Consider the following 26,398-nt stretch of genomic DNA (forward strand, 5'->3'; position numbering starts at 1 on the left):
CCCGCTCAGTGGATGTGGTAGACGGGAAGGTTTTGGAAGAAGGTGTGGAGGAATGGCGATTGCCTTTAGGGAGAGCTCAGGGTTAGGAGGAAGAGGGTGGGGCTGCCGTGCCCCCATGATGCAGGCCTTTTGCCGTAACACGCTGGGTGACATGAGGCACTGGAGGCAGCCTGTGCACTTGTCATCCAGGAAACCCCTGGGTGGAATGCTGAGGCCGGGCGCCCGAGTGGCCATAGCGAGCGGTCGGGCCTGGGAGCGCTGCATGTGAGAGAGGGAGCGGAGGAGGAGCCGGGGCCGCGGGGGCCACTCCCCATCGTGTGGCCGCCCGCTGGGCTGTGAGGAGGAGCATGCCGTGCGTCCACTACAAGTTCTCCTCCCAGCTGAGCTATGATGCGGTCACCTTCAGTGGCCTCCACATCCCCCTGTGTGACCTCAAGCGCCAGATCATGGGCCGCGAGAAGCTGAAGGCGACCAACTGCGACCTGCAGATCAGCAACGCCCAGACCAACAAAGGTGCATGGGGGTGGCGGGCGCGGGGCCTTGGGCACCTAAAGCTCCCTGTTTATCTGCAGATGTGTCCTGGTTTTGTCTGGGACAGAGTTGGTTTTCTCCCTAGTAGCTGGTGTGGTGCTGTGGTTTGGATTGAGAATGAGAGCATGAGAATAATGTTGATAGCACACTGATGTTGTAGTTGTTGCTCAGGAGTGTTTGTGGCAGTCAAGGACTTTTCCGCTTCCCATGCTCTGCCAGGTGCAGAAGAAGCTGTGAGGGGGCAGAGCCAGGAGAGCTGACCCAAACTGGCCAGAGGGCTGTTCCATACCATAGGGCGTCATGCTCAGTATAGAAAGTGGGGGGAGTTGGCTGGGGCTCAGCGATTGCTGCTCAGGGATGGGCTGGGCATCGGTCAGCAGGTGGTGAGCAACAGCATCACAAAGGGCATCACTTTGTGCTTTGTGTGTTCTTTTCTCATTAGTAGCAGTAGTATTACTATTTCTCTTCCTCTGCTGCCCTGTTAAACCACCTTTATCTCAACCCAGGGGTTTTACTTTTTTTTCCCCTGCAATTCTCTCCCCCATCCCTGTGGGGTGTGAGGGGAGGGTGAGTGAGCGGCTCTGTGGTGCTTAGTTGCCGACTGGGGTTAAACCACGACAAGATATTTAAACTATGTTCAGGAGAATGTCTGTGAAGAGACTTAAGAGCACAATGTTAGGGGTCCTAGGGGTGCCATTGGATTGCATGACACGCGTAGATAGAGATACATTTCAGGAGTCTTGAATTTTTCTATTTCTATTGAATGAAATTGTCAAGAGCTTTTGAAAAATGGTTAATTTGCCTGAAGGGCTTTTCTGCAGAAGGGTCTCTGAATTTTGTCTTCAATTGCTAAGGTACTGTCAGCTTCATGAATGCTAGCAGGCTGAATGGCCAACTGGCTGGCGTCACTACTGGAATAGTTGGGTCTGTGTCAAACAGAGCCTTAAAACCAGACTGATGGATGGTCATAAACTGTGATGGAGCCCAGTTATTATCCCCAGGAGAAAAAATGTTTTGAAATAGGCCAAACGTGGATTCTGTTACAGAAGGTGAGGAACAGAAAGCAAAGTTTTAGAAGAGAAAATGATGCTCATAAAGATTTTACCCCATAAAGTGTTACTGCAATATACATCATACCAGTTTTACAAAGTGTGTTGCTTTGTTTTCATCCGTACTCAGAATGCGGTGAAGAAAAAGTGTCTGCTTCCCTAGGTTCTGTTAAGCGTGGTGTTCCCTAAAGGTGAGGTTAAAGAAGGAGTATCTGTCATGCTTTAAAGAGCATCCCTCTTGTTCACCAGTGACCAGATCCTCCTCTAGGTCGGTTGTGTTGCCCTTTGACCTTTGTAAAAGGAGTCTAAAATATTAAACTTGGTGTATTAGTGACAGAGGTGCTTCCTGAAGCTTTCTTAAGGGTGTTTTCCATGTGAAAACACAAAAATCTCCCTGTGGTTTTCAGAGCAAAGCTAGAGAATACATTTCAGTGTAATGTATACGTATACCAAATTTTTGCTTGAAATGCATAACCATGAATTTCAGTTTTTATTCATCAGATGTAGATGCTTAAACTCGCTAAAAGGTAACAGGATTTTAAATGTCAGTGGAAAAAATGATCTGATGGACTCTTTTGAAGATGCTGGGAAGCTATACTGGATGGTTGGGTCCTATTTTAAATAGCAGGGGGGGCAGGGGTGTCCTCTTCCATGCTTACTCTAGAGGCATGTTCTATAAAGGCAGAGTTCTCTTCAAAAAGCCTGTACTCAGGAATGATGCATTTCAACTTGCCTCCTCTTAATTTGATCTGAATTTCTTGACCTGTCTTTTGGAATAGATGTTCTCACAGGATTGTGGAAGAACTGTAAACTCGAGGGCTCAGGATTCTGGAATGCTCTTTCCTGCCCTGTAACATTCTGACTGAAAACACTTGGAGCATGTGCTATTCTGCTTCTCAGGCAAAATACAACAGACCAACGTAAACAACAAACCCCAGCTGGGCCTCTGACCTGGTCTTAATGCAGATGGCAGGCTGTCTTCTGTGTTCTGTCAGTCCTGAGTGACCTTGGAGACCATTGTGCTGTTGGCAAACAACAAACTGTTTTAAAAGAACAGAAATGATTTTGCTGCTTGTGTTTGATGACCAAATCTGAAGACTCCTAGGAATGTCCCGTTAGTGTGTTGAGATGTTAAAAGCACAATGTTACCTCTAAAGTTTTGCTTTCATACCTGTGAAGGGATTCCCTGAAGTGATGTGTAATGTCATAGTACTATACATTCTTACAAAGTGACTACAGTTTTTGTCTGCATTTGTGTTGTTTTCAGAATACACAGATGATAATGCCCTGATTGCTAAGAACTCATCGGTGATTGTTAGGAGAATCCCTGTTGGAGGAGTCAAAGGTACCAGCAAAACCTGTGTTGTGTAAGTATCCATACAGCATTGTACCCTTTGTTAGGGCTTTCAGTGTGTTAGCTGCTTTTGTGGATATATTAGTTTACAGAGGCATTCAGATTGCATCTTTGTTGTTAAAGCCACTGTTAATTTTTGTTGTCATGGGGTAGATTGTAATCATAGAATCATAGAATCATTTAGGTTGGAAAAGACCTTTAAGATCATCCAGTCCAACCATTAACCTACACTACCAAGTCCACACTAAACCAATCAAGGGTAGACTAGACTAAACCATGTCCCAAAGTGCCACATCTACCCGTTTTTTGAACACTTCCAGGGATGGTGACTCCACCACCTCTCTGGGCAGCCTCTTCCAATTCTTGACCACCCTTTCTGTAAAGAAATTTTTCCTAATTTCCAACCTAAACCTCCCCTGGCGCAGCTTGAGCCCATTTCCTCTTGTCCTATTGCTAACTACATGGGAGAAGAGACCAACACCCACCTCACTACAACCTCCTTTCAGGTAGTTGTAGAGAGCAATAAGGTCTCCCCTCAGCCTCCTCTTCTCTAAGCTAAACAATCCCAGTTCCCTCAGCTGCTCCTCATAAGGCCTGTTCCCTAGACCCTTCACCAGCCTTGTTGCCCTTCTCTGAACACGCTCCAGCACCTCAATGTCTTTCTTGTATTGAGGGGCCCAAAACTGGACACAGGATTCCAGGTGTGGCCTCACCAGTGCTAAGTACAGGGGAACAATCACCTCCCTGCTCCTGCTGGCCACACTATTCCTGATACAAGCCAGGATGCTGTTGGCCTTCTTGGCCACCTGGGCACACTGCTGGCTCATGTTCAGCTGGCTGTCAACCAACACCCCCAGGTCCTTTTCAGCCAGGCAGCTTTCCAGCCACTCTTCCCCAAGCCTGTAGCGTTGCATGGGGCTGTTGTGCCCGAAGTGCAGGACCCGGCACTTGGCCTTGTTAAACCTCATACAGTCGGCCTCGGCCCATCGGTCCAGCCTGTCCAGGTCCCTCTGCAGGGCCATCCTACCCTCCAGCAGATTGACACTCCCACCCAACTTGGTGTCATCTGCAAACTTACTGAGGGTGCACTCAATCCCCTCACCCAGATCATTGATAAAGATATTAAACAAGGCTGGCCCCAAAACAGAGCCCTGGGGAACACCGCTCGTGACCGGCTGCCAACTGGACTTAGCTCCATTCACCACTACTCTCTGGGCTCGGCCACCCAACCAGTTTTTAACCCAGCGAAGACTATGCCCGTCGAAGTCATGAGCTGCCAGCTTCCCAAGGAGAATACTATGGGAGACTGTGTCGAAGGCTTTGCTAAAGTCCAGGTAAATGACATCCACAGCCTTTCCATCATCTACCAGGTGGGTCACCAGGTCATAAAAGATCAGCTTGGTCAAGCAGGACCTGCCTTTCATGAACCCATGCTGGCTGGTCCTGATCCCCTGGTTGACCTGCACTTGCCTGTTGAGTTCACTCAAGATGAACCGCTCCATAATCTTTCCCAGCACCGAGGTCAGGCTGACAGGCCTGTAGTTTCCCGGGTCCTCCTTCTGGCCCTTCTTGTAGATGGGCGTCACATTGGCAAGCCTCCAGTCATCAGGGACCTCCCCTGTTAACCAGGACTTCTGATAGCTGAATGTATCTGTCCCAAAGTCAACTTCCATGTTCAGGCCTGCTGGGACACAGGGTTCCAACTGCAGCAATGGTAACTTTTAAGATGATACTCTTGGGCTTGTTCAGGGGCTTGATTTTGCTGATACCCAGGATGTAGATCCTGTTTCCTCTGTCTGGAGAGATTCCTTGCTATGTCTGTTTGCTTTTATTGTTTTTATAGTAAAGACAGAGCCACATCGTAGTGGGAACTCAGAACTTGTTCCCATCTCAGAAGTGTCTGATTGTTGGGGTTTGACTCTTTCTTGCCTTTGGGGGAGGGAGGGTGGGATATGGCAGGTATTCTTATGCCCCAAGGCTGGGGGTTTTGCATCCTAGCTGTAGAGGAAAGACCAAGGGTTGCCAGCTGGCGAACCGTGCAAACAAGAAGTTCCATTCATAAGGGATTCGTATCAGTTTCCTAAAGACAACATCCATTTCAGGCAAGAGAAAAAGAACAATATCCCAAAGTGTATTGCCTTTTGTGCGAGTACGATGAAGGAATAGTTAATCCTTTCCAAACCTGAAATGCAGGAAGCAGTTTAGCACGTTGCCAACTGTTGCTAGTTCTCTTTCTAAGTCTGTTTTTACCCTAAGCTGATATCTGTGCTCCAGGTTTTAGTTCTGTATTCCTAAGATTTAGAGAGGACAGAGAATCAGGCGTATTGATTAAAATGACAGACACTCAAATGCAATGCTGCCTACAGCATTATTGCTGTCATTTCTGTATTCACAGAGTCCAGTTGTGTATCAGCTACATTAGCATTGTTTGAATGGTCATGTTTTCCAGCCTTCTTAAAGATAGGCCTCTCCACCACAGTTAGTAGGTGTTATTAGCTTGTGGTTTTGCCATGTCCTTCTGATGTGGGTTCCCCATAAATAAAGTATACTGATGAGTTACAGTGTGTCTTGAACAAACAGTACAGCAGCATCCTGGTGCCTGTGATGCACTTGCCAGCCAAAAACCCTGAATTTGTGTGGCTCTGCCTGTAAACTTTGGGCATGTTACTGCAGCAGTTGTTGCAGTGCTTTCAGGCACTACTGAGTAATTGTGGACGCCACAGCATTGTGCTTATAAACATGGCCTTGTTTGGGGGGTTAATTTAAGTATGGATGCTCAGTGCTGCCTTGTGAATGCATCCTCCGTTTCTGGTTGGGTGGCACCCTCTCCTGGTATTGTAATGCTGCCCTAAAGTGAGAGGACAGATGCTGCTGGCATCAAAGCTCAACTAAATCCCTGTGTGTGGGGACGAGGAAAGAATGGCACTGCTGTTGTAACGTTGAAAACTAGCCGTGCAGATTAGCTTTTGATTCCTCTGTCTGGAAACATTGCAGAAACTGCTGGTAGAGTGGTTAATGTTTGGGAATGCTGACCGTATGCTGTAATGGTGGAGAGGCCTTCAAAAATGCATTACTTGCCTTGTAGTACGTTCTTGAAGGGAAATGTACGAAGAAACCACTCTGTGATAATCTCAAGCATTTCCTTGTACTTCCTCATCTTCAGGAGGTACGTGCTCTATTTTAAGTTCTGATCACCTCCATTTCTTCTTGCAGAAGTCGAACGGAGCCAGTGCGTGGACCATCAAAACCAGTATGTAAAACCACAGTCTCGCACTGTTTTTCTACACACGGCACTTAATTCTAAACAATGTAGCCTTGTATTAATTTTCCAAACAGTAATTTCATCTCTTTTGCAGTAAAACAGAGTATATGTTGTAAATAGAATGTATTTGATTCAGCATAATAGTTTGTATGTTTGTATCGGTTGTTGTGTGCTTTTTGATTCTTGCAATACAAATTGTCTGGAGTGCATTTTTTTGCCATTTTCACATTGTATCACTTAGCTGTTGTTTTTAAACACTTTTTTTTTGCCTAATTGTTTTTGAAAATGTGATGAAAACCCCCTGAGAAACCATTATTGTTCAACTTGGTACTGTTTCTTACTTTTGATTTGGGTGTTCAAACAAATACGATGAGCCACGTATCCCATATGTTTTGAGGACAGTTCTGTGCAGCTAAATGATTCCTTTCCATGTCCTTAAATACCTGGGTGTTTGTTCCTAAAACTGTATGATTGAAGTGATATTCTTTGGGCCCCTCTGAGTGAATAAATGTCTTTCATAGATTGCCGTGAAATTAAACATCGTTGCTACACAAAGTGCTATTGTAAAGTTCTGCATTTGATCTTTCCACTTTCTCAGATGAAGCAGTTTAGTTGAATAGTTTGTCTGCAAATGAAAATACCTAAACCCCAGTGTATAAATTTTGGCACAAGGTTAGAGCCTGGTGCATTTGTGGGTAAAATCCCTGTCATTTGTCTTCACTTCTGCCTGCAGTATGCTTTTGGAGCTGGGTGACTTCAGGGTTGGATGCTGCTTTAATTTCCCAGAAGTTAAGCCTTTCTTTAGTGTACCACCGTATGATTCTAAACATATAGAGAAGGAATGATGAACTGGAGTGAGGAATCATCTTCTGCATGTAGAGATTTTTTTCCCCAGAGTCTGCTAAAACTGCTCCCTTGAATTCTTCCACTGCATTAGGTACAAAAGGACAAGAGCATTTTCCAAGGAAGGGTTTTACTCTCTTCTGATCCAGTTAGTGACCCCTTGAGGAGAGCTGTTCATTTTACATTGTGAAATGTTATTCTACGCTTGTGTACAACTTCAGGCATAATAAGCAGTGATTCAAGTGTCTTTCTGGTAATGTTTTACTAGTGTAAGCTTAAGTGCTGCTTGTGGCATAATAGACTTGAGTATACTGGAAAAGGAGCAAGCGAAGAGTTCCCCTTTTTCCTTGTGGAAAAATTGCCCTCCAGTCATTAGTTCTCAACAAACACAGCAGTCCATTACGAACCAGTGGCCTGAGGACTTCATTCCTGCAAGCTGTTCCATAGGTAGCTGGGAGGGAGGAGTGTGGTTGCAATTTATTCTCATAAATTCCTTTTTAGCTGAAAATTGGCAGCTTCCTTACCCCTTTGACTCTTAAGCAGTTGTGAGCATTTGACAAGGGTCCCTCTCTGAGATAGTCTGGAGCAGTAAGTTGATCTCAGGCGGGTTTGGTGAGTTTGGTTTCTTCTCATTAACCACAGAGGCACTCTGGAGCTGTCACAGGTTTGGACACTTTTTTGAACAAATACAGATTACACTGGGTTGGAAATGCCTCTTTCAGTGACACTCAGAGGATACAATGCAGCCTTTCAGGCTACAGTAGAGGTGAACTATTGCTGTGTTTTGATTGTAGAACTTGAATATGTGTTTAATGTTTTGTGAACAGATTGATGACTCTTCTGGATGTATTTCTCTGACCCAGCTTATTAAGGTGTGTATATATAGATACGGTCCTGGTTTCAGCTGGAATAGAGTTAATTTTCTTCCTAGTAGCTGGCATAGTGCTGTGTTTTGGATTTAGGATGAGAAGAATGTTGATAACACGCTGGTGTTTTAGTTGTTGCTAAGTATTGCTTATGCTAGTGAAGGACTTTTCAGCTTGCCATGCTCTGCCAGGTGGACACAAGCTCTGCTGCCCAGCAGAGTGCCGTAGTGCAGGGGTTTGCAGATGGCAACATAGTGGTCATAGGCCATGACAGTGAGAAGAAAAAACTCTGCTGAAATGAAAAAGACAGACAGACAGAGTTGGGCAGCACATCCCAAGTAGGAGATGGCCCTGGAGTCCCACAGGGAATTGGCCATGGCTTTAGGCACAGTGGTGGAGATGCAGACCAGGTCAAGGAGGGAGAGCTTGAGGAGGAAGAAGTACATGGGGGTGTGGAGGCGGTGGTCACAGGCTGTGGTGGTGATGATGGGGCCGTTGCCCAGGAGGGCAGTCACGTAGATGCCCAGGAAGAGCCAGAAGTGCAGGAGCTGCAGCTCCCGCGTGTCTGCAAACACCAGGAGGAGGAACTCAGTGATGGAGCTGCTGTTGGACATCTGCTGCCTCTGGGCATGGGGACTGTCATTGGAGAAAAAGATAGTGACAAGTTAGGGGAGACTTCTCTGAGCAAAATGAAAGCCATTTCCCATAGACACTCCCCCTGTCATACATAGACACCCTTTTCTGTTTCTAGCAGACCTTCCTTGAGCTCTGTGCCTGAAGCCCTGGTTGGTGCTGGCCGTGTGGGCCATGAGGAGCAGGGCATCTGCCCACAGGCTCTTGAGAAGTCAGCCCTATTCTGCAGCAGTGGGCAGGGACAGGGACCAGTCCTGGCTGTTCAACTGTGTCAGATGACTGTATCCTGTAAGATCCTGTAAGCTGTGGGATGTACCAGCTTCAGGAGATCCCTCCAGGAACTGCACCGGTATTGTCCTACAGCCAGTGACTTACCATGTCAAGGGCTGTGAAGATCTCTCCTGCAGTGAGCTCTCAGCATCCTCCCACCCCACACTGCCTTTAACCTCTCTCTGCCTCCCTCCTCTCCCCTCCCTGCCTGCAGGCACTGCGCTCAGCCCTGCTGCGCTTGGCACAGGAGCTGCTCCTGGGCAGAGCTGTCTCTCTGCAGCGCTGCCCGCTTGCCAGGAGCTGCCTGTGTCCCAGGAGCCCGGCCCAGCTCAGCAGCACAGCACCAGCCCAAGGCAGCACTTGCTCTGCCCCTCTGGGCTCCCTTGTGTTGTCCCTGGGGCTGCAGGGGAACCTGCTGTGACACAGCCTGAAGCCATCACTGATGCTCCCTCCCTCAGCTGAAAAGAGGGACTTAGTTTCAGTTTTCAAGATCCCAGCTTCTTGTTTAATTCATTACAAGAGTTGGCTGTTCACTTTGCAGTGCCTCTCTCTGCCTGTGGTCATTTGCTTGTACACCCCCCTCAGCTTCCTTGACTCCCGCCTTTCTCCACCCTTGCCTCCTCCCAAACAAGGGACCTACCCCTGCTTATTTCCCCCCACCCTTGCTCCCATGTTTGCCACACCTGGGAACAGATGTGGTCATTCAGGCGCTGTTAGCTAGGTCGTCTTGGACTTCCATGCCATTACTGATGGGGTTTCCTGGGTACTGCTGTCTCTGCCAGATTCCTCTCCCCAAAGTGACCACAACTCTTCCTTCAATTTTCTGTCAAGTGTGGCCACCTCTCACATCAATCCCCCTTAACCACCTGCAAAATCTGGGGCTGCAATAGCAGAGTATCCACAGGAGACAAGCTGTCTGCTCTAAGGCCGCCTTCTGTCTGCTCTGAGCAGATACTGGGCACCACCTTCAGGTCCATTCCAAAATCCAAAGCAGCCTTGAGCCAGTTGGTTTGGGGCCCAGCTCTGGTGCCCATGAAGCCATGCTACGCCTCAAGGGCCCTGAGAGCAGCTCTTCCACTTTCAGGCAGAGCCTGCCCTGCCATCCTAGGGACCAGGCTGCACTCAGCTGGGTGCCTCAGCTCTATCCCCACAAGCCAGGGTGGCAGCAGGAAGCTCCCGCACCTTGCACGCCCTTTGAGGCTGCCATTCTTCAAGCCACTGCTCTCTGCCCTCCGGGGACCCAGCCCTGCTCAGCAAATGCAACGCACGTGCCTGGCTCCTGCTTTTCTCCCAGGACTGCCCTGCACTCCAGCATGTGAGCAGCTGTAGCTGACACCTGGCTGCCCCACCAAGTCTCACTGATACCAATGATATCCTAGCTCTGGGAATGGACCCAGGCTTCCAGTTCAGCTTGGTTGTTTCTCACACTGCCTGCCCTGCTGTACAAGCATTTCAGATATGCTCCTGAGCCCTCCCTGCTCCCAGGAGCAGGGTAAATGTTTCCATCCTCAGGCGATGTATGCAACTTGGATGAAACCCGAAGATAATAATGCAGAAGAATTGGGAAAAAAAAATAGAAAAAGAAAAGACAAACCCCAAAACCCAGAACTGACAGTCAATGTATTAACTCCCACTTCCAACAGAAGACTAAACAGAAACTAACACAAAGCAAGTGGGGAAGGGGACAGAAAATAGCAGGAAAAGGCTAATCTCACTGCTGCAGTGCTGCATGTAAATTACAGTGGTTTCCTAAAACCCAATAGCTTGGCTAAACTCAAAATTCAGCCAGGAAGGATCACAGCTGTGCTTGATGGCACTAAAACAATGGGCATGACTCTGCACTTCTGCAGCCTCTAAGGACAAATGCCAACCAGAGATCCTTTCACTTACTGAAATAGTCATACTAAACCAAAAAGGATCCACTTTCTTGCTTTGGCTGCAGTAACAGCAGGACGGCAGCACAAATTTGCAAGTGTAGAATGACAGCTAACAGAAGAGCAAGACAATGAAGAAATACTCAAAAGTATAAGCTTTGTGCATCTTTTTTTAAAAAAATCTTCACTAATTTTAGGTTTGCTGTTTTACTGTTCAACAAGAATTAGCAAGCTTTCCAGTGATTTATTCCTGCCACACTAAGATCCAGCTTCTGGTTTGAAATTCATACAAGGATACACGTATGAAAAAAAAAAAAAAAAAAAAAGAAACTAAATGAAACCAAAGCAAACCCAAAACCGCACCCTGTAGACCAAGACCTGAGGTAGCTTTAAGAATGAAGCTAATTGTGTCTCCAAGACTAGAAAGCACCTGAGGCTGCAGTGCTTTGACAGGGGGAGGGAGAGAGGACTTCTAAAGAGAGATGCAAGGCTTCCACCCTCCCAACAGCCACCCACAGCCCAAATCAGGGACAGTCAGAGCAAACAAGAAGGAAATGTGTTTGCTTTCTCTCTCATTTACTTGAATTAGTTCTAACTAAGACTAAGTCTTCCCTCCCACTCCACGATTTTTCCTGGTTTTTAATTTTTTTTTTTTGAGATTTCTCTGTTCCCTTATGGTAAGATGCTACTTAGAAATGTAAGACAGACGTGCCAGGGAATACACGAGGCTAAAAGAATGTTAGCTTTATTTATGAACATGTGATTTGTGTTTATACACAAAGTATAACTAGTAAAGTATAGCTAGTAAACAAAGAGAAAAATAGCCATGCAACTGTCCATGTTCCAGAATGGCTTCTGCAACACCCCCCTCCCCAAAAGGTACTCCCCTTCTAGCTTCCCAAAATGGGAACTACTCTTTACAGGATACTATCAAAGTATTCTCATCCTTTTAAGAGGAAGATGTTCTAACACTGTCTGTATCTGGCTACTCCTTCTTCACTTTTTTCACAGCAGGTTCCATGTGAGCAGATTTTTCATGATTGGTGTCCACCTTCCTCTCCCACGCGCTGTATCTTTCCTTTTCAGATGGATGTCGGAAGGCAGCAGATCTGCCATAGGGAGCTTTCTTATCGTATGGTGGAACTTCTCTGTGTCTCTTAAAATACTCCCTTCCTCCTTGAGGTGTTGTCCATTTAGTGGGAGACTGGGCTCTAAATACTGGAGATCTTGACCATGAATGGGATCTTCTGGATGGGGGTGACCTGGACCTTGACCTGTGATAACCATGTGCCCTTGACCTAGAATGAGAGCTGCCACTCTTCCCTTTGCCTCTTCTTGGATACGGTGGTGATCTTGAGTAGGAACGAGGACGGGAACGTCTATATGATCGAGAGGAGGAGCGAATGCAGGAAGAATTGGATCTTGATTTGGAGTCGGTATATGAACTTCTAGAGCAAGATGAAGTACTGCAAGGAGACATGGACCTTAGTGAAAACAGAACACACAAAAAAATACTGAAGGTAGTTCAAAACAGTCACTGTCCCCAATTTTTTTCCTCCCAAATTTGGTTTGGGTTACTTTTTCCTCTCCGTATACTTACATCAAAGCTTCTTTCAGCTGCTGACATGATGCTACTGCAAAGTGAAGAACTTGCTAACATGTAAGAGTTTCTGCTTACAAGACACAACAGCTGCTGCTTTGTTAGTGTAAAAACATCCAGGAAGGGTAAGGCTATTTCCACTCACTTCTATCACATGAACTACCACAGCTGTTGATTGGTTTCATGTGACTCAATGCCATTACTCCAGGAAAGATCCTGAGAGCATGAATAACAGAGTTATTCAGACTCCTGCCCAAGTGATTTTGAGGGATAGAAAACATCAGCTACCCTGAGTTTTTTCTTCACAAGTTTTTCTTTTATTAGTTTTTTAAAGAACCACATCACATTATTCCACCTATGGCCATTAGCGTCATTCCTCCTCTCAAAGTCCTTCACCAATTTAAGATTTCCTTAAACAAGCCTGATCTTTTAATTCCTACGAAAAGTTCAACAATGTCAACAGAATACTAGCGAAAGCCACCAGTTTGCAGTCCAGGTTAAAATCTCTCCATGTATCCTCCAGAAATAAACAAAAGAGGAAAGGAAGACAATTTCTCTCACATACCTCCTCCAAAGTGCCTTGAGGTCATGGTTACACTCAGAATAGGGAGACACAGAAAATCCAGCAACTCCACCTCCTCAGTTTCCAGCCTCTCACGGCTGTCAGGAGGTGAAGGATGTCACTGCAGAGAAGCTTTAGTAAGAGACGCCTGTTCCTTAACAACGGCTGCCAAAGGACAACTATCGGTCAACCTGAATCTCTGCCAGAGTTGAGCTAGCAACCTACATGTGCAACTCCTATCAGTGCTGATCCCTTGAGTCACCCAATCCATCTAACGAGAGAGGTGGAGTGGAACTCCTCCTGGTTCTTCCAGACAATCTGCTTCTCCTTTACGGACATGGAAAGCAGTTATCTGGAAAACGAATGCCTATGCTCTTCTTGAATCTTCTTATCGTTCATCAGTTCCTTAGCAAAATCACGTGTAAACAGCGATCTGTGCATACTCAGTTCATTATAAACCAGCTGCTGTACAAGTCATGTGTTACGGCCTCGTTTAACAGGTTACAAGTGGTCATCTACTGAATTTCTGTAGAATACTCATAGTTCCCAGCCTGCTCTGCCACCTGCTGAGCGAATTGTTCTGGCTCTCATTGGAAGATCTTGTGGAGTGGGGAGACAAAAAAGGAAAAAAATCCATTCAGTTGGTCTGAAGATCATTCTTTTCAGGAAATCCTGAAGTTATAGTTACTTACCAGCTGTGGGTATTGGTTGTCCTTGGGGGCCCAGAACACTTGCTACTGCTGGCTGTCTCTGTACAGGAACCTGGTAGCCCTTGTGAATAAATGCAAACAGTTGGAAAATAAGCTCTATGAAAATACAAGAATCAGCACATATGTTGAAACAAAACTTACCTTCTCTTCCAACAGACTGCTGATTGACAGAGGGGAAGGTTTAGACAGTTGAGTGGCACTCACCAGAGCAGCAGGAGGTGTGACGGGCAGGAGTGGTCGTGGTGGTGGTGGTGGCCGCTGCTGCTGCTGTTGCTGAATCTGGGTATGGAGCCTTTTTGTGTAGCCAGTTCCATTTTTGAAGTTGTTCACAGCCTAGAGGCAGAAAAACATTTACAAAAAGGTCATATGGAACTTCAGGAGATACACGAACAAAAGCCTCCACAGAGTAAAATTGCTTTTGTGTTCTTATAAATGCTATCAACCGTAAAATAAATCACCATACAGATATATGAACACATCCCATTAGACACTGATATTAATGACTGGTGACTCAGAGTATCTGTATTTAAAGTCCTTCAGTGTTAACACCAAATCAGAAAGTGAGGCAATCATCTTAAACAAAAGTGTGACCTGAATGTGCCAGGCTGTAAGCTTCTGTAACAACAGATCATGTATTTCAAAAGTAAATTTGGCCTTGTTCAATTTAGCCTTGCTTAAAGGAGATGTAAATTAGTATTTGCTTCCCTTTCACCTTTTCACAAATAGACTTTTCTTACAAACAGTTTACGTAAAAGGCATCATGGTACCTGGTGTAGAAACTTGTTGGCAATTAAAGAATCAGGTGAAACGTCTGTCTGGTGGCACGTTGGGCAGGTATGCTCCTCAGATTCCAGCAACGCTGTTCTAATGCCTGTGAATAATTAGAACCATCAAAACAGGTTTTAGCCAAAGTGAGGACATTTGTTGGCTTCTAATCAATTCTCAAAATACATCTATGATTAATGGGTGAATGTGGTCTTGAATTGAGAGCATGAAGCTATAAAAGTTCAATAGTGTCACAAATGTCTCGTATGCAGCACACAACCGTAGTTTTGATATTTCACTAGTCACACCTGAAGATGTAGAGTAGGCTGTGTCTTGATGTCCCCACTAGTCTTTTTTCCACTGTCTAGTACAGCAAGAAGTCACCAACCTCAAGTTAATGAACAAAACACATCTCAAAAACTCATTAGTACGTTTGAGTTGTGAAGGTTTAACCTTAACCAGCTCTCCCTTGGAGAAGAATGTGTATTAAATGCCTAACTCTCCCTTTGTTGCAGACCACAGTCAGGCACCAGAGCTGGCTGTATAATTTTGCATGAGGGAAAGGGCTGTGGACAAACTAAATGCATTCCATATCTAATACTGTAATCACCTGCAGAGTTACGCACTCTTCTCTTACTCGTCCTTTCCCATGTAAAGCGGACTTAACTAGATACATAAAAGGGGACAAAAGCTTTCTTCCTTTTTCTTTTTTTTTTTTTCTTTATACAAGAAGAGTCCTTTCCTGTTCAGGGTATACTGAAGTATTAAGTAGAAGTGGTAACAACGCAATTTCGTTATCTCCTATTTCTGCTTTCCAAAGATCAGATGTGATGTTTTGAATGAACAGACAGGGCAGTAACACTTACATTCGTCACAGTAACTGTTCCCACAGCAGGGAATAACAGCTGCATCCGTCATGAGATCTTTACAGATGAGACACAACAACTCCTCTGGAACAGGATCATCTGAGGAGGAGGAGGATGGCTCCACTGGTAGGAAGGGAGGCTTTTCCTTCTTGCCTCTAGCATAAGCTTCCCTGGAGGCGGGGTGGGGAAGGAAAAAGGAAGGAGTTAAAGATGACTAAAGGAAAACTTTTCCAAACTTTGAATTTATCAAAGGAAGAGAATAGATGGAATCCTTCTCGTACCCCATTAGCCTTCTAACACGTAGGCATTTTGTTTGAACTACTTTCCTGTAGCCACAGCACTAAAAGAGGGAGGGGGGAAGAATTTTCCTTCTGCAGAACTCTCCCATTCATTGGATCAACTCAGAAACCAGCTCAGACTGGAAAAATAATTCCTTGACACCTAGAAATCAGGTGAAATGAATCCCACCTCTCCTTTGCCAGAGGGTAAGTGTAAATTGCAGGCTCAGGGTAAAGTTAGTCTCTGAGTAATTACGTTTGATTAATGGAGGAAGTCTGTGTTACAGCTTCTACAAAAGGAGATCCACGACAGAAAAACACAAGTGCTACCAAGTGCATTTGAAAACAGCCACTCTTGTCAGCACACAGTAGTGTTTTCTTAGTTTATAGCCACAGGAAAGCTTCAGTCTGTTTCACACATGGGATTGGATAAAAGTCAGGGGGGCAGGAAAGCTCAGTCCAACAGCTCTTTGTTACATTTTGCAGGAAGTCTTTGAAGCATAACCCAGAAGCAAAATGAGCGTTCACAGAGACCGACTCCGCTGTAAACACTACTGAAACGTTTTGCAGAAATACAGATTCTTAGCATACCACAAGTTTCACCAACTTGCAGGGGCAGGAACAGAAGGACTGCCCTATTTTAATGGTAGAAAGTATCACAGATTTTAAGGGTAAGCTACAATGACAATGCTTCCTCCCTCGTAATTCCAGATGCCAGCCAACTTGGTTGCATTGCCACTCAGATGTTTACACATGGTTTCTCTCGTTCCCTTTGTGGTCAGTCCAATTAATTCCCTACTTACGCATTAATAGCTGGTATTGCATATTTTCCACTTTTCGTCAGCATAGCACCCTTGGTGTTGGGATCTTTCACCTCCACCATGAAACTCCTGGGAATTCCTGTGCTCTTTTTAATTCTGGGAACAGACTCAAATTGTTTGTCCTGTTAAGGAAAGAAATGCAGACATATCTCATGTCAGGACCCACAATTAAAATGACATTTCAAGGACTATTTGAAGCAGCAAAAGCCTTTAGTGCTCTCCTTGTACCTAGCGTAAGGGTTGCTCAACTAAAATACTTCTTTTCCTAAAAGAACAGAGCCAGGACGTTCAAAAGGCTTGAGCAGTGTTTTGAACTCATTTGACATTCTTTGGCTTAACTTCAGGTTCCTGAAGGGGGAAATACCCCTGCGCTCGCCATCCACTCAGAGAAGAGACACAAACCCGCTCCTCCTCCCCAGCGCAATTCAGCGCGAGAGCTCAGTTCGCTGCTCTGAATCACTCGCTGGGGAAACTTGTGTTCACCATCTCTAGATGAAGGCTGAATTCAGACCTCATGCAGATACATTCAGTGACGAACGTTCAATAGCATGAATACTCAACCAGAGGCTTGTGTACCTAAAACACGCACATAGTCACAAGATGGGGTCAACAGAAACATCTTGGGTTTAGACCGAATCCTGAAACCTGTCTACAACCAGTCATTAAAAAGAGTTAAAACCAGAAACATTTCCAGTGATATTGAAATATACAAAAATGTGCGTGAAAGTCCACAGAGAAAGGTCTATGGACATATTCAATGTCTATGACCTGGAAAAAAGACATTTTTGCATTTGTAATTGCAGGTTTCCCTGGAAGCTTGAAGGGCTTTGCAACATTGCCAGGTAACCTCTGTGTTTCACCCCAAGAGAAACAACTCTTAATAGGAGTGTTTCTGTATTGTTACATGACTGCCAAGGTAAAAACAATGACAAACTACCGAACACCAGCAGTCCCCCACAATCTTACCCCATGTGTTGGGCAGTTCTTCCTATAGTGGCCATGTTTTCCACAACGGAAGCAAGTGTAAGATGGTGGAGGTGGACCCAAGGCTTTCTTCAGGTAACTGAAAGATTTTGGGGAAAGAAAGAAAAAGGTATGCAAAGGTGTCTCTCTTGTTCCAACAAGCATCTCTGCAGCTTTTCCATCATCTTCAAAGAACAGATCTGACATCAGCAACACTTACTTGGATGGATCATATTCCTGGCAAGACTGTATCATCATCGCTGTTATTTTATCTTCCTCGGAAGCATCGGCTTCAGCCAGATTGGCAGTCTGTTTAACAGGTCAGGATTTGACACATGCATGAGAAACACAATGCAGCCCACATGGCCAAACACCACAGCACTCACCCAGTCCTGTCAAGAGCAGCACAACGCCAGCTGAGGCTCCACCAAAACAGCTACTCATATAAAACAGAGTTGTGCTGAAGATGTTCTGGGGAGTCCTTACGCCCTTACGTGGGGGTTGGGTGCCCGGTAACCTGCTTGACAAGAGCATTCCTGGGCACCCAAAACCTTGGGCTCTGTCTGCACCTTACATAAAGGCTTGTGGAACCAGTCCCATTTTCTTCCACGTGGACTCAAGCTCTGCGTAGAAACAATTACACTGTCCAGTATTTTTGAACTGATAGTAAGCTCCAGACTATGTGAAGGAGAAGATCTCCGCTGTACATTTAACTGAGAAAGATGTATGCCACTATCATGATTTACGTTTTGCAGCATTAAAAGGACACTCAACTTAGCAGTAAGGGAAGTTGTTTCTGCTTGCTGAAACTGAGTTTCGGACACAGAAGCATGAAAGGAATCAAGCTTTTTAGAATCCCTCAGCAAGACAAAGGATTCTTTTCAGTAGAAATGTCACCATCATGTGCTGTAGGCAGTCCAAACTGCACGTTCCCCCCTACTAACTTCTTCATAAACCTTACGCACAACGAGATCTTCAAATTCTTGAAGCCAGCTGCTTTTGTTTAACCAGTATTTGGTCAGATTTTTTTATTGCACACTAGTCCAGACATAAGCAGGGACGAAGGGAGGGACTGTAAATGACTTGGACCTTCAAGCACCTATCTTTCAGATCAACAGCGCATATTTTTGCTTTTAGATGCATTCATTCACAAAAGCAACCATCTAGTTTCAGTATTTTATTAAATGGTTGTTTCATATAGACAGTTTTTCTCAACTGTAACATCATTCACATCAACATCTGTCAAGTCATTCATATAGACAGTTTTTTTCTCAACTGTAACATCATCCAGATCAACATCTATGAAGTCACTGCCATTAACATTTATAGACAACTTTACAGATACTTGACTAGTTTGTTTGAATCCAAACGGTTTACAGAACACTTCCAAAACACAAAAAACACATTCTAGGAATAGACCAAAACTCAAATATGGCATTTAATACATAGGAATAACAAACTGGAAAACTTTTTACAACACATTGCCTCCATGCTAAGCCAGTCTGCACTCAGGAGGTCAGAGCAAGTAACAGTTCTGAGCTGCTTTATGTTATTTTCCTGTATTTTTCTTTAAACGTTCTCAAAAGCTGAAATGTCTACACCACTTGGACAGTTTTTCACATTGCAGAGGAAAACTTCACATGAGTTTACAGAACCAAGGACACATTTAGGCACAGCACTAATGGAGTCCAATTTCTTCTGGTGGATACCTTCCAAACTAATTTTTTTTTTTTTTTTTTGGCCAAATGTACACAGTGTAATTTCTGCAGTGAGTGAGGGAAGAAGTTACGAGTGGGAAGAGATTTCTCTTTCTTGGAAATGAACTCCAGCCTTTATTTTCAGAAGAAAGAAGCAGCTCCTCTGCACTAGGCCCGGCCTTCTCTAATCTTTGTCACTCGAAAGACCACTCATTCCATTGGCTAGCACTACGCCTTTGCACAACGTGCAATCACTAGTGCAATCACCAGGCAAAGCTACACATTGTTGAGCACAGAACACAAGCAGTTCCACAGCAAAACACGGCATTGCAACAGTTTCAGAAGGTCCCATCTGCTAATATGCCACACATACACATTGGCATATTCCTATAAACGGTCAGGTACATTTACACAATTGACACAGCCTGCGCTCAAACAAATTAGATTGTGCTGTCCACTGTAGATGTACTATGATGTATGAAACTCTGCAGCATTCACAGAACAGAATTGTAACTATCGTGACTAGAAATTCAAAAATAGCCATGCAATCGTCCATGTTCCAGAAACGCTTCTCGTTTGGCTGCTGCAACCCGCCCTGAAATGTCCATAACTTACAGACCATATAATTCTTCTCTGAAAGTTGTGTTAGTTTCCAACACAAAATGAATGAAACGTATGAAAAACGGTAAACAGCTTCTGCAGTGCTGCTTCTTTGCGTCTTGAAGGTGAGTAATACGGCAACATTACGTTGAGGCTGATAAGGTACTCCCCTTCTATCTTCCCAGACTGGCAACTACTCTTTACAGGACAGTATCAAAATACACACATATTTTACAGTTAAAATAAATACTTTTAAATTAGTAAAATCTAAATTAAAGTTCTGTTCACATTACAAGAGTTATCCAGCTATAGATCACAGTATAAGATTTAAAAATACAAAGCAAACACTTTTGGTTTTAAGCATTTGACAAGAATATATCTAGATATACCTTAATAAGCTGGGCCAGAGAAATAGATCCAGAAGAGTCATTGATCTGTGCACAAAACATTAAATACATATTCAAGTTCTACAATCAAAACACAGCAATAGTTCACCTCTACTGTAGCCTGAAAGGCTGCATTGTATCCTCTGAGTGTCACTGAAAGAGGCATTTCCAACCCAGTGTAATCTGTATTTGTTCAAAAAAGTGTCCAAACCTGTGACAGCTCCAGAGTGCCTCTGTGGTTAATGAGAAGAAACCAAACTCACCAAACCCGCCTGAGATCAACTTACTGCTCCAGACTATCTCAGAGAGGGACCCTTGTCAAATGCTCACAACTGCTTAAGAGTCAAAGGGGTAAGGAAGCTGCCAATTTTCAGCTAAAAAGGAATTTATGAGAATAAATTGCAGCCACACTCCTCCCTCCCAGCTACCTACGGAACAGCTTGCAGGAATGAAGTCCTCAGGCCACTGGTTCGTAATGGACTGCTGTGTTTGTTGAGAACTAATGACTGGAGGGCAATTTTTCCACAAGGAAAAAGGGGAACTCTTCGCTTGCTCCTTTTCCAGTATACTCAATTCTATTACGCCACAAGCAGCAGTGAAGCTCACCCCAGTAAAACCTTAGCAGAAAGACACTCGAATCACTGCTTATTATGCCTGAAGTTGTTCAAAAGCGTAGAATAACATTTCACAATGTAAACTGAACAGCTCTCCTCAAGGGGTCACTAACTGGATCAGAAGAGAGATTAAAAGCCTTCCGTGGAAAACGCTCTTGTCCTTTAGTGCCTAACGCAGTGGAAGAATTCAAGGGAGCAGTTTTAGCCGACTCTAGGGAAAAAAATCTCTGCATGCAGAAAATGATTCCTCACTTCAGTTCATCATTCCTTCTCTATATGTTTAGAATCATATGGTGGTACACTAAAAAAAGGCTTAACCTCTTGGGAAATTAAAGCAGCATCCAACCCTGAAGTCACTGAGCTCCAAAAGCATACTGCAGGCAGAGGTTAGGACAAAAGACAGGGATTTCACCGACAAATGCACCAGGCTCTAGCCTTGTGCCAAAATTTAAAAAAATACTTAATTTTGTTTGAGAAGTAACCATCACTACAGGAAAATTATTTTCAGTGTACTTTGTAAAGTATTCAGTGACTTACTGTTTGGAAAATTAATACAAAGCTACATTGTTTAGAATTAAGTGCAGTGTTTAGAATAAAGTGTGAGATGTGTTTTTACGTACTGGTTTTGATGGTCCACTCACTGGCTCCATTCGACTTCTGGAAGAGAAATGGAGGTGATCAGAACTTAAAATAGAGCCCGTACCTCCTGAAGATGAGGAAGTACAAGGAAATGCTTGAGACCACCACACAGGGGCTTCTTCGTACATTCTCCTTCAAGAACAAACTGCAAGGTAAGTAATGCATTTTTGAAGGCCTCTCCACCATTACAGCATACGGTCAGCATTCCCAAACATTAACCACTCTACCAGCAGTTTCTGCAATGTTTCCAGACAGAGGAATCAAAAGCTAATCTGCACGGCTAGTTTTCAACGTTACAACAGCAGTGCCATTCTTTCCTTGTCCCCACACACAGGGATTTAGTTGAGCTTTGATGCCAGCAGCATCTGTCCTCTCACTTTAGGGCAGCATTACAATACCAGGAGAGGGTGCCACCCAACCAGAAACGGAGGATGCATTCACAAGGCAGCACTGAGCATACATCCTTAAATTAACCCCCAAAACAAGGCCACGTTTATAAGCACAGCGCTGTGGTGTCCAGAATTACGCGGTAGTGCCTGAAAGCACTGCAACAACTGCTGCAGTAATATGACCAAAGTTTACATGCAGAGTCACACAAATTCAGGGTTTTTGGCTGGCAAGTGCTTCACGGGTGCCAGGATGCTGCTGTACTGTTTGTTCAAGACACACTGTAACTCATCAGTATACTTTATTTATGGGGAACCCACATCAGAAGGACATGGCAAAACCACAAGCTAATAACACCTAATAACAATACTAACTGTGGTGGAGAGGCCTGTCTTTAAGAAGGCTGGAAAACGTGACCATTCAAACAGTGCTAATGCAGCTGATACACAACTGGACTCTGTGAATACAGAAATGATAGCAGTGATGCTGTAGGCAGGATTGCATTTGAGTATCTGTCATTTTAATCAATATACCCGATTCTCTGTCCTCCGTAAATCTTAGGAATACAGAACTAAAACCTGGAGCACAGATATCAGCTTAGGGTAAAAACAGACTTAGAAAGAGAACTAGCAACAGTTGGCAATGTGCTAAACTGCTTCCTGCATTTCAGGTTTGGAAAGGATTAACTATTCCTTCATCGTACTCGCACAAAAGGCAATACACTTTGGGATATTGTTCTTTTTCTCTTGCCTGAAATGGATGTTGTCTTTAGGAAACTGATATGAATCCCTTATGAATGGAACTTCTTGTTTGCACGGTTCGCCAGCTGGCAACCCTTGGTCTTTCCTCTACAGCTAGGATGCAAAACCCCCAGCCTTGGGGCATAAGAATACCTGCCATATCCCACCCTCTCTCCCCCAAAGGCAAGAAAGAGTCAAACCCCAACAATCAGACACTTCTGAGATGGGAACAAGTTCTGAGTTCACACTACAATGCCTATCTCTCTTCACTATAAAAGCAATAGAAGCAAGAAGATATGATAAAGACCAGTCCACGTAGAGGAAACAGCATCTACAACTTGGGTCTCAGAAAAATCAAGCCCAAGAACAAGCCCAAGAGAATCATCTTAAAAGTTACCACTGTTGGAGTTTGAACCCCATGTCCCAGTTGACTTTGGGACAGGTACATTACAATCTACCCCATGACAACCAAAATTAACAGCAGCTTTAACAACAAAGATGCAATCGGAATGCCTCTGTAAACTAATATCCACAAAACCAGCTAACACACTGAAAGCCCTAACAAAGGGTACAATGCTGTATGGATACTTACACAACATAGGTTTTGCTGGTACCTTCTACTCCTCCAGCAGGGATTCTTCGAACAATCACTGATGAGTTCTTTGGAATCAGGGCATTATCATCTGTGTATTCTGAAAACAACACAAATATAGAACAAAACAGTATTCAGTTTGTAAGAATGTCTATTAAGATGTCATTACATAGCACTTCAGGCAATCCCTTCACAGGTATGAAAGCAAAGCTTTCTATGTAACACTGCGCTTTTATCGTTTCAACACACTAACGGGACATTCCTAGAAGTCTTCAGGTTTGGTAATCACACACAAGCAGCAAAATCTTTTCCACTCATTTAAAACAGTTTGAATGCCAACAGCACACTGGTCTCCAAGGTCACTCAGGACTGACAGAACACAGAAGACAGCCTGCCATCTGCATTAAGACCAGGTCAGGTCCCAGCTGGGGTTTGTTGTTTGGTTGTTGGTTTGTTGTCTCTTGCCTGAGAAGCAGAATAGCACATGCTCCAAGGGGTTTGAGTCAGAATGTTACAGGGCAGGAAAGAGCACTCAGGAATCCTGAGCTCTGGAGTTCACAGTTCTTCCACAACATTGTGAGAACATCTATTCTAAAAGACAGGTCAAGAAGTTCAGATCAAATTAAGAGGAGGCGGCAAGTTGAAATGCATCATTCCTGAGTGCAGGCTTTTTGAAGGGAATTCTGCCTTTATAGAACACGCCTCTAGAGTAAGCATGGAAGCGGACACCCCTGCCCCCCTGACATTTAAAATAGCTCCCAACCATCCAGTCTGCCTTCCCAGCATCTTAAAAGAGTCCATCATATCATTTTATTCCAGTCTGTCGTGGTTTAGCCCCAGCCAGCAACTAAGCACCACGCAGCCGCTCGCTCACTCCCCCTACCCCGATGGGATGGGGGAGAGAATCGGAGGAGTAAGAGTGAGAAACACTCCTGGGTTGAGATAAGAACAGTTTAATAATTGAAATAAAATAAAGTAAAATAATAATAATAGCAATATAATAATAATAGTAATAATAATATACAAAGCAAGTGATGCACAATGCAATTGCTCACCACCCGCCGACCGATACCCAGACAGTTCCCAAGCAGCGATCGCTGCTCCCCAGCCAACCCCCCCCAGTTTCTATACTGAGCATGACGTCATGTGCTATGGTATGGAATAGCTCTTTGGTCAGTTTGGATCAACTATTCTGGCTGTGCCCCCTCCCAGTTTCTTGTTCACCTGGCAGAGCATGGGAAGCTGAAAAGTCCTTGACTAGCATAAGCAGTACTCAGCAACAACTAAAAACATCAGCGTGTTATCAACATTCTTCTCCTACTAAATCCAAAACACAGCACTGTGCCTGCTACTAGGAAGAAAATTAACTCTATCCCAGCCGAAACCAGGACACAGTCATATTTAAAACCCTGTTTACTACTAGTGAGTTTACGCATCTACATCTGATGAATAAAAACTGAAATTCATGGTTATGCATTTCAAGCAAAAATTTGGTATACGTATACATTACACTGAAATGTATTCTCTAGCTTTGCTCTGAAAACCATGGGGGGATTTTTGCATTTTCACATGGAAAACACCCTTAAGAAAGCTTCAGGAAGCACCTGTGTCACTAATAGACCAAGTTTAAAATTTTAGACTCCTTTTACAAAGGTCAAAGGGCAACACAACCGACCTAGAGGAGGATCTGGTCACTGGTGAACAAGAGGGATGCTCTTTAAAGCATGACAGATACTCCTTCTTTAGCCTCACCTTTAGGGAACACCATGCTTAACAGAACCTAGGGAAGCAGACACTTTTTCTTCACCGCATTCTGAGTACGGATGAAAACAAAGCAACACACTTTGTAAAACTGGTATGATGTATATTGCAGTAACACTTTATGGGGTAAAATCTTTATGAGCATCATTTTCTCTTCTAAAACTTTGCTTTCTGTTCCTCACCTGCTATAATAGAATACATGTTTGCCCTATCTCAAAACATTTTTTCTCCTGGGGATAAGAATTGGGCTCCATCACATTTAGTACCATCCATCAGTCTGGTTTTAAGGCTCTGTTTGACACAGACCCAACCATTCCAGTAGTGACGCCAGCCAGTTGGCCACTCAGCCTGCTGGCATGTGTGAAGCTGACAGTACCTTAGCAATTGAAGACAAAATTCAGAGACCCTTCTGCAGAAAAGCCCTTCAGGCAAATTAACCATTTTTCAAAAGCTCTTGACAATTTCATTCAACAGTAGTAGAAAAATACAAGACTTCTGAAATGTATCTCTACCTACGCGTGTCATGCAATCCAATGGCATCCCTAGGACCCCTAACATTGTGCTCTTAAGTCTCTTCACAGACATTCTCCTGAACATAGTTTAAATATCTTGTCGTGGTTTAACCCCAGTCGGCAACTAAGCACCACACAGCCGCTTGCTCACCCTCCCCCCACACCCCAGAGGGATGGGGGAGAGAATTGGGGGGGAAAAAGTTAAAACCCATGGGTTGAGATAACGGCAGTTTAATAGGACAGCAGAGGAACAGAAATAGTAATACTGCTTCTACTAATGATAAAAGAACATACAAAGCACAAAGTGATGCACAATGCAGCTGCTCACCACCCAACGACCAATGCCCAGCCTGTCCCCGAGCAGCAATCGCTGAGCCCCAGCCAACTCCCCCCACTTTCTATACTGAGCATGACGCCCTATGGTATGGAACAGCCCTCTGGCCAGTTTGGGTCAGCTCTCCTGGCTCTGCCCCCTCACAGCTTCTTCTGCACCTGGCAGAGCATGGGAAGCGGAAAAGTCCTTGACTGCCACAAACACTCCTGAGCAACAACTACAACATCAGTGTGCTATCAACATTATTCTCATGCTCTCATTCTCAATCCAAACCACAGCACCACACCAGCTACTAGGGAGAAAACCAACTCTGTCCCAGACAAAACCAGGACACATCTGCAGATAAACAGGGAGCTTTAGGTGCCCAAGGCCCCGCGCCCGCCACCCCCATGCACCTTTGTTGGTCTGGGCGTTGCTGATCTGCAGGTCGCAGTTGGTCGCCTTCAGCTTCTCACGGCCCATGATCTGGCGCTTGAGGTCACACAGGGGGATGTGGAGGCCACTGAAGGTGACCGCATCATAGCTCAGCTGGGAGGAGAACTTGTAGTGGACGCACGGCATGCTCCTCCTCACAGCCCAGCAGGCGGCCACACGATGGGGAGAGGCCCCCACGGCCCCGGCTCCTCCTCCGCTCCCTCTCTCGCACGCAGCGCTCCCAGGCCCAACCGCTCGCTACGGCTACTCGGGCGCCCGGCCTCAGCATTCCGCCCAGGGCTTTCCTGGACGACAAGTGCATAGGCTGCCGCCAGTGCCTCACCTCACCCAGCGCATTATGACAAAAGGCCCGCGTCATGGGGGCACGGCAGCCCCACCCTCTTCCTCCTAACCCTGAGCTCTCCCTAAAGGCAATCGCCATTCCTCCACACATTCCTCCAAACCTTCCCATCTA

The 26,398-nt window shown here is 44.8% G+C and overlaps 3 protein-coding genes across 3 annotated transcripts; 1 reads left to right on the forward strand and 2 right to left on the reverse strand.

The window, feature by feature from the left end:
* Window positions 1–347: 347 nt before the first annotated feature.
* On the forward strand, window positions 348–12,134 carry LOC142597050 (E3 ubiquitin-protein ligase RBBP6-like). Its single transcript, XM_075727485.1, has 5 exons — window positions 348–513; window positions 2,848–2,947; window positions 6,148–6,184; window positions 7,867–7,911; window positions 11,985–12,134. Exons 1-5 carry the CDS (start codon window positions 348–350, stop codon window positions 12,132–12,134), a joined length of 498 nt encoding a protein of 165 aa, XP_075583600.1.
* A 968-nt stretch (window positions 12,135–13,102) lies between these two features.
* LOC142597051 (E3 ubiquitin-protein ligase RBBP6-like) lies at window positions 13,103–20,002 on the reverse strand. The gene is made up of 8 exons (XM_075727486.1): window positions 19,934–20,002; window positions 17,468–17,556; window positions 17,251–17,347; window positions 16,267–16,406; window positions 15,186–15,355; window positions 14,322–14,425; window positions 13,696–13,887; window positions 13,103–13,171 (listed from the first exon to the last, which is right to left on the reverse strand). Exons 1-8 carry the CDS (start codon window positions 20,000–20,002, stop codon window positions 13,103–13,105), a joined length of 930 nt encoding a protein of 309 aa, XP_075583601.1.
* A 1,129-nt stretch (window positions 20,003–21,131) lies between these two features.
* LOC142597052 (E3 ubiquitin-protein ligase RBBP6-like) lies at window positions 21,132–26,070 on the reverse strand. Its single transcript, XM_075727487.1, has 3 exons — window positions 25,905–26,070; window positions 22,903–23,002; window positions 21,132–21,201 (listed from the first exon to the last, which is right to left on the reverse strand). Exons 1-3 carry the CDS (start codon window positions 26,068–26,070, stop codon window positions 21,132–21,134), a joined length of 336 nt encoding a protein of 111 aa, XP_075583602.1.
* Between the last annotated feature and the right edge of the window lie 328 nt (window positions 26,071–26,398).

The sequence above is a fragment of the Pelecanus crispus genome, unplaced genomic scaffold (genome assembly GCF_030463565.1).
Source record: "Pelecanus crispus isolate bPelCri1 unplaced genomic scaffold, bPelCri1.pri SCAFFOLD_47, whole genome shotgun sequence".
Taxonomy (NCBI): Eukaryota; Metazoa; Chordata; class Aves; order Pelecaniformes; family Pelecanidae; genus Pelecanus; species Pelecanus crispus.

Coding starts and splice junctions, on each gene's coding strand:
- LOC142597050 (XM_075727485.1), top strand. CDS start 348: ATGCCGTGCGTCCACTACAAGTTCTCCTCCCAGCTGAGCTATGATGCG. Junction 514..2,847: donor CAACGCCCAGACCAACAAAG/GTGCATGGGGGT, acceptor TGTTGTTTTCAG/AATACACAGATGATAATGCC. Junction 2,948..6,147: donor ACCAGCAAAACCTGTGTTGT/GTAAGTATCCAT, acceptor TTCTTCTTGCAG/AAGTCGAACGGAGCCAGTGC.
- LOC142597051 (XM_075727486.1), bottom strand. CDS start 20,002: ATGTATTTAATGTTTTGTGCACAGATCAATGACTCTTCTGGATCTATT. Junction 17,348..17,467: donor CAGGAATATGATCCATCCAA/GTAAGTGTTGCT, acceptor AAAATCTTTCAG/TTACCTGAAGAAAGCCTTGG. Junction 16,407..17,250: donor AGAACTGCCCAACACATGGG/GTAAGATTGTGG, acceptor TTTCCTTAACAG/GACAAACAATTTGAGTCTGT.
- LOC142597052 (XM_075727487.1), bottom strand. CDS start 26,070: ATGCCGTGCGTCCACTACAAGTTCTCCTCCCAGCTGAGCTATGATGCG. Junction 23,003..25,904: donor CAACGCCCAGACCAACAAAG/GTGCATGGGGGT, acceptor TGTTGTTTTCAG/AATACACAGATGATAATGCC. Junction 21,202..22,902: donor ACCAGCAAAACCTATGTTGT/GTAAGTATCCAT, acceptor TTTCTCTTCCAG/AAGTCGAATGGAGCCAGTGA.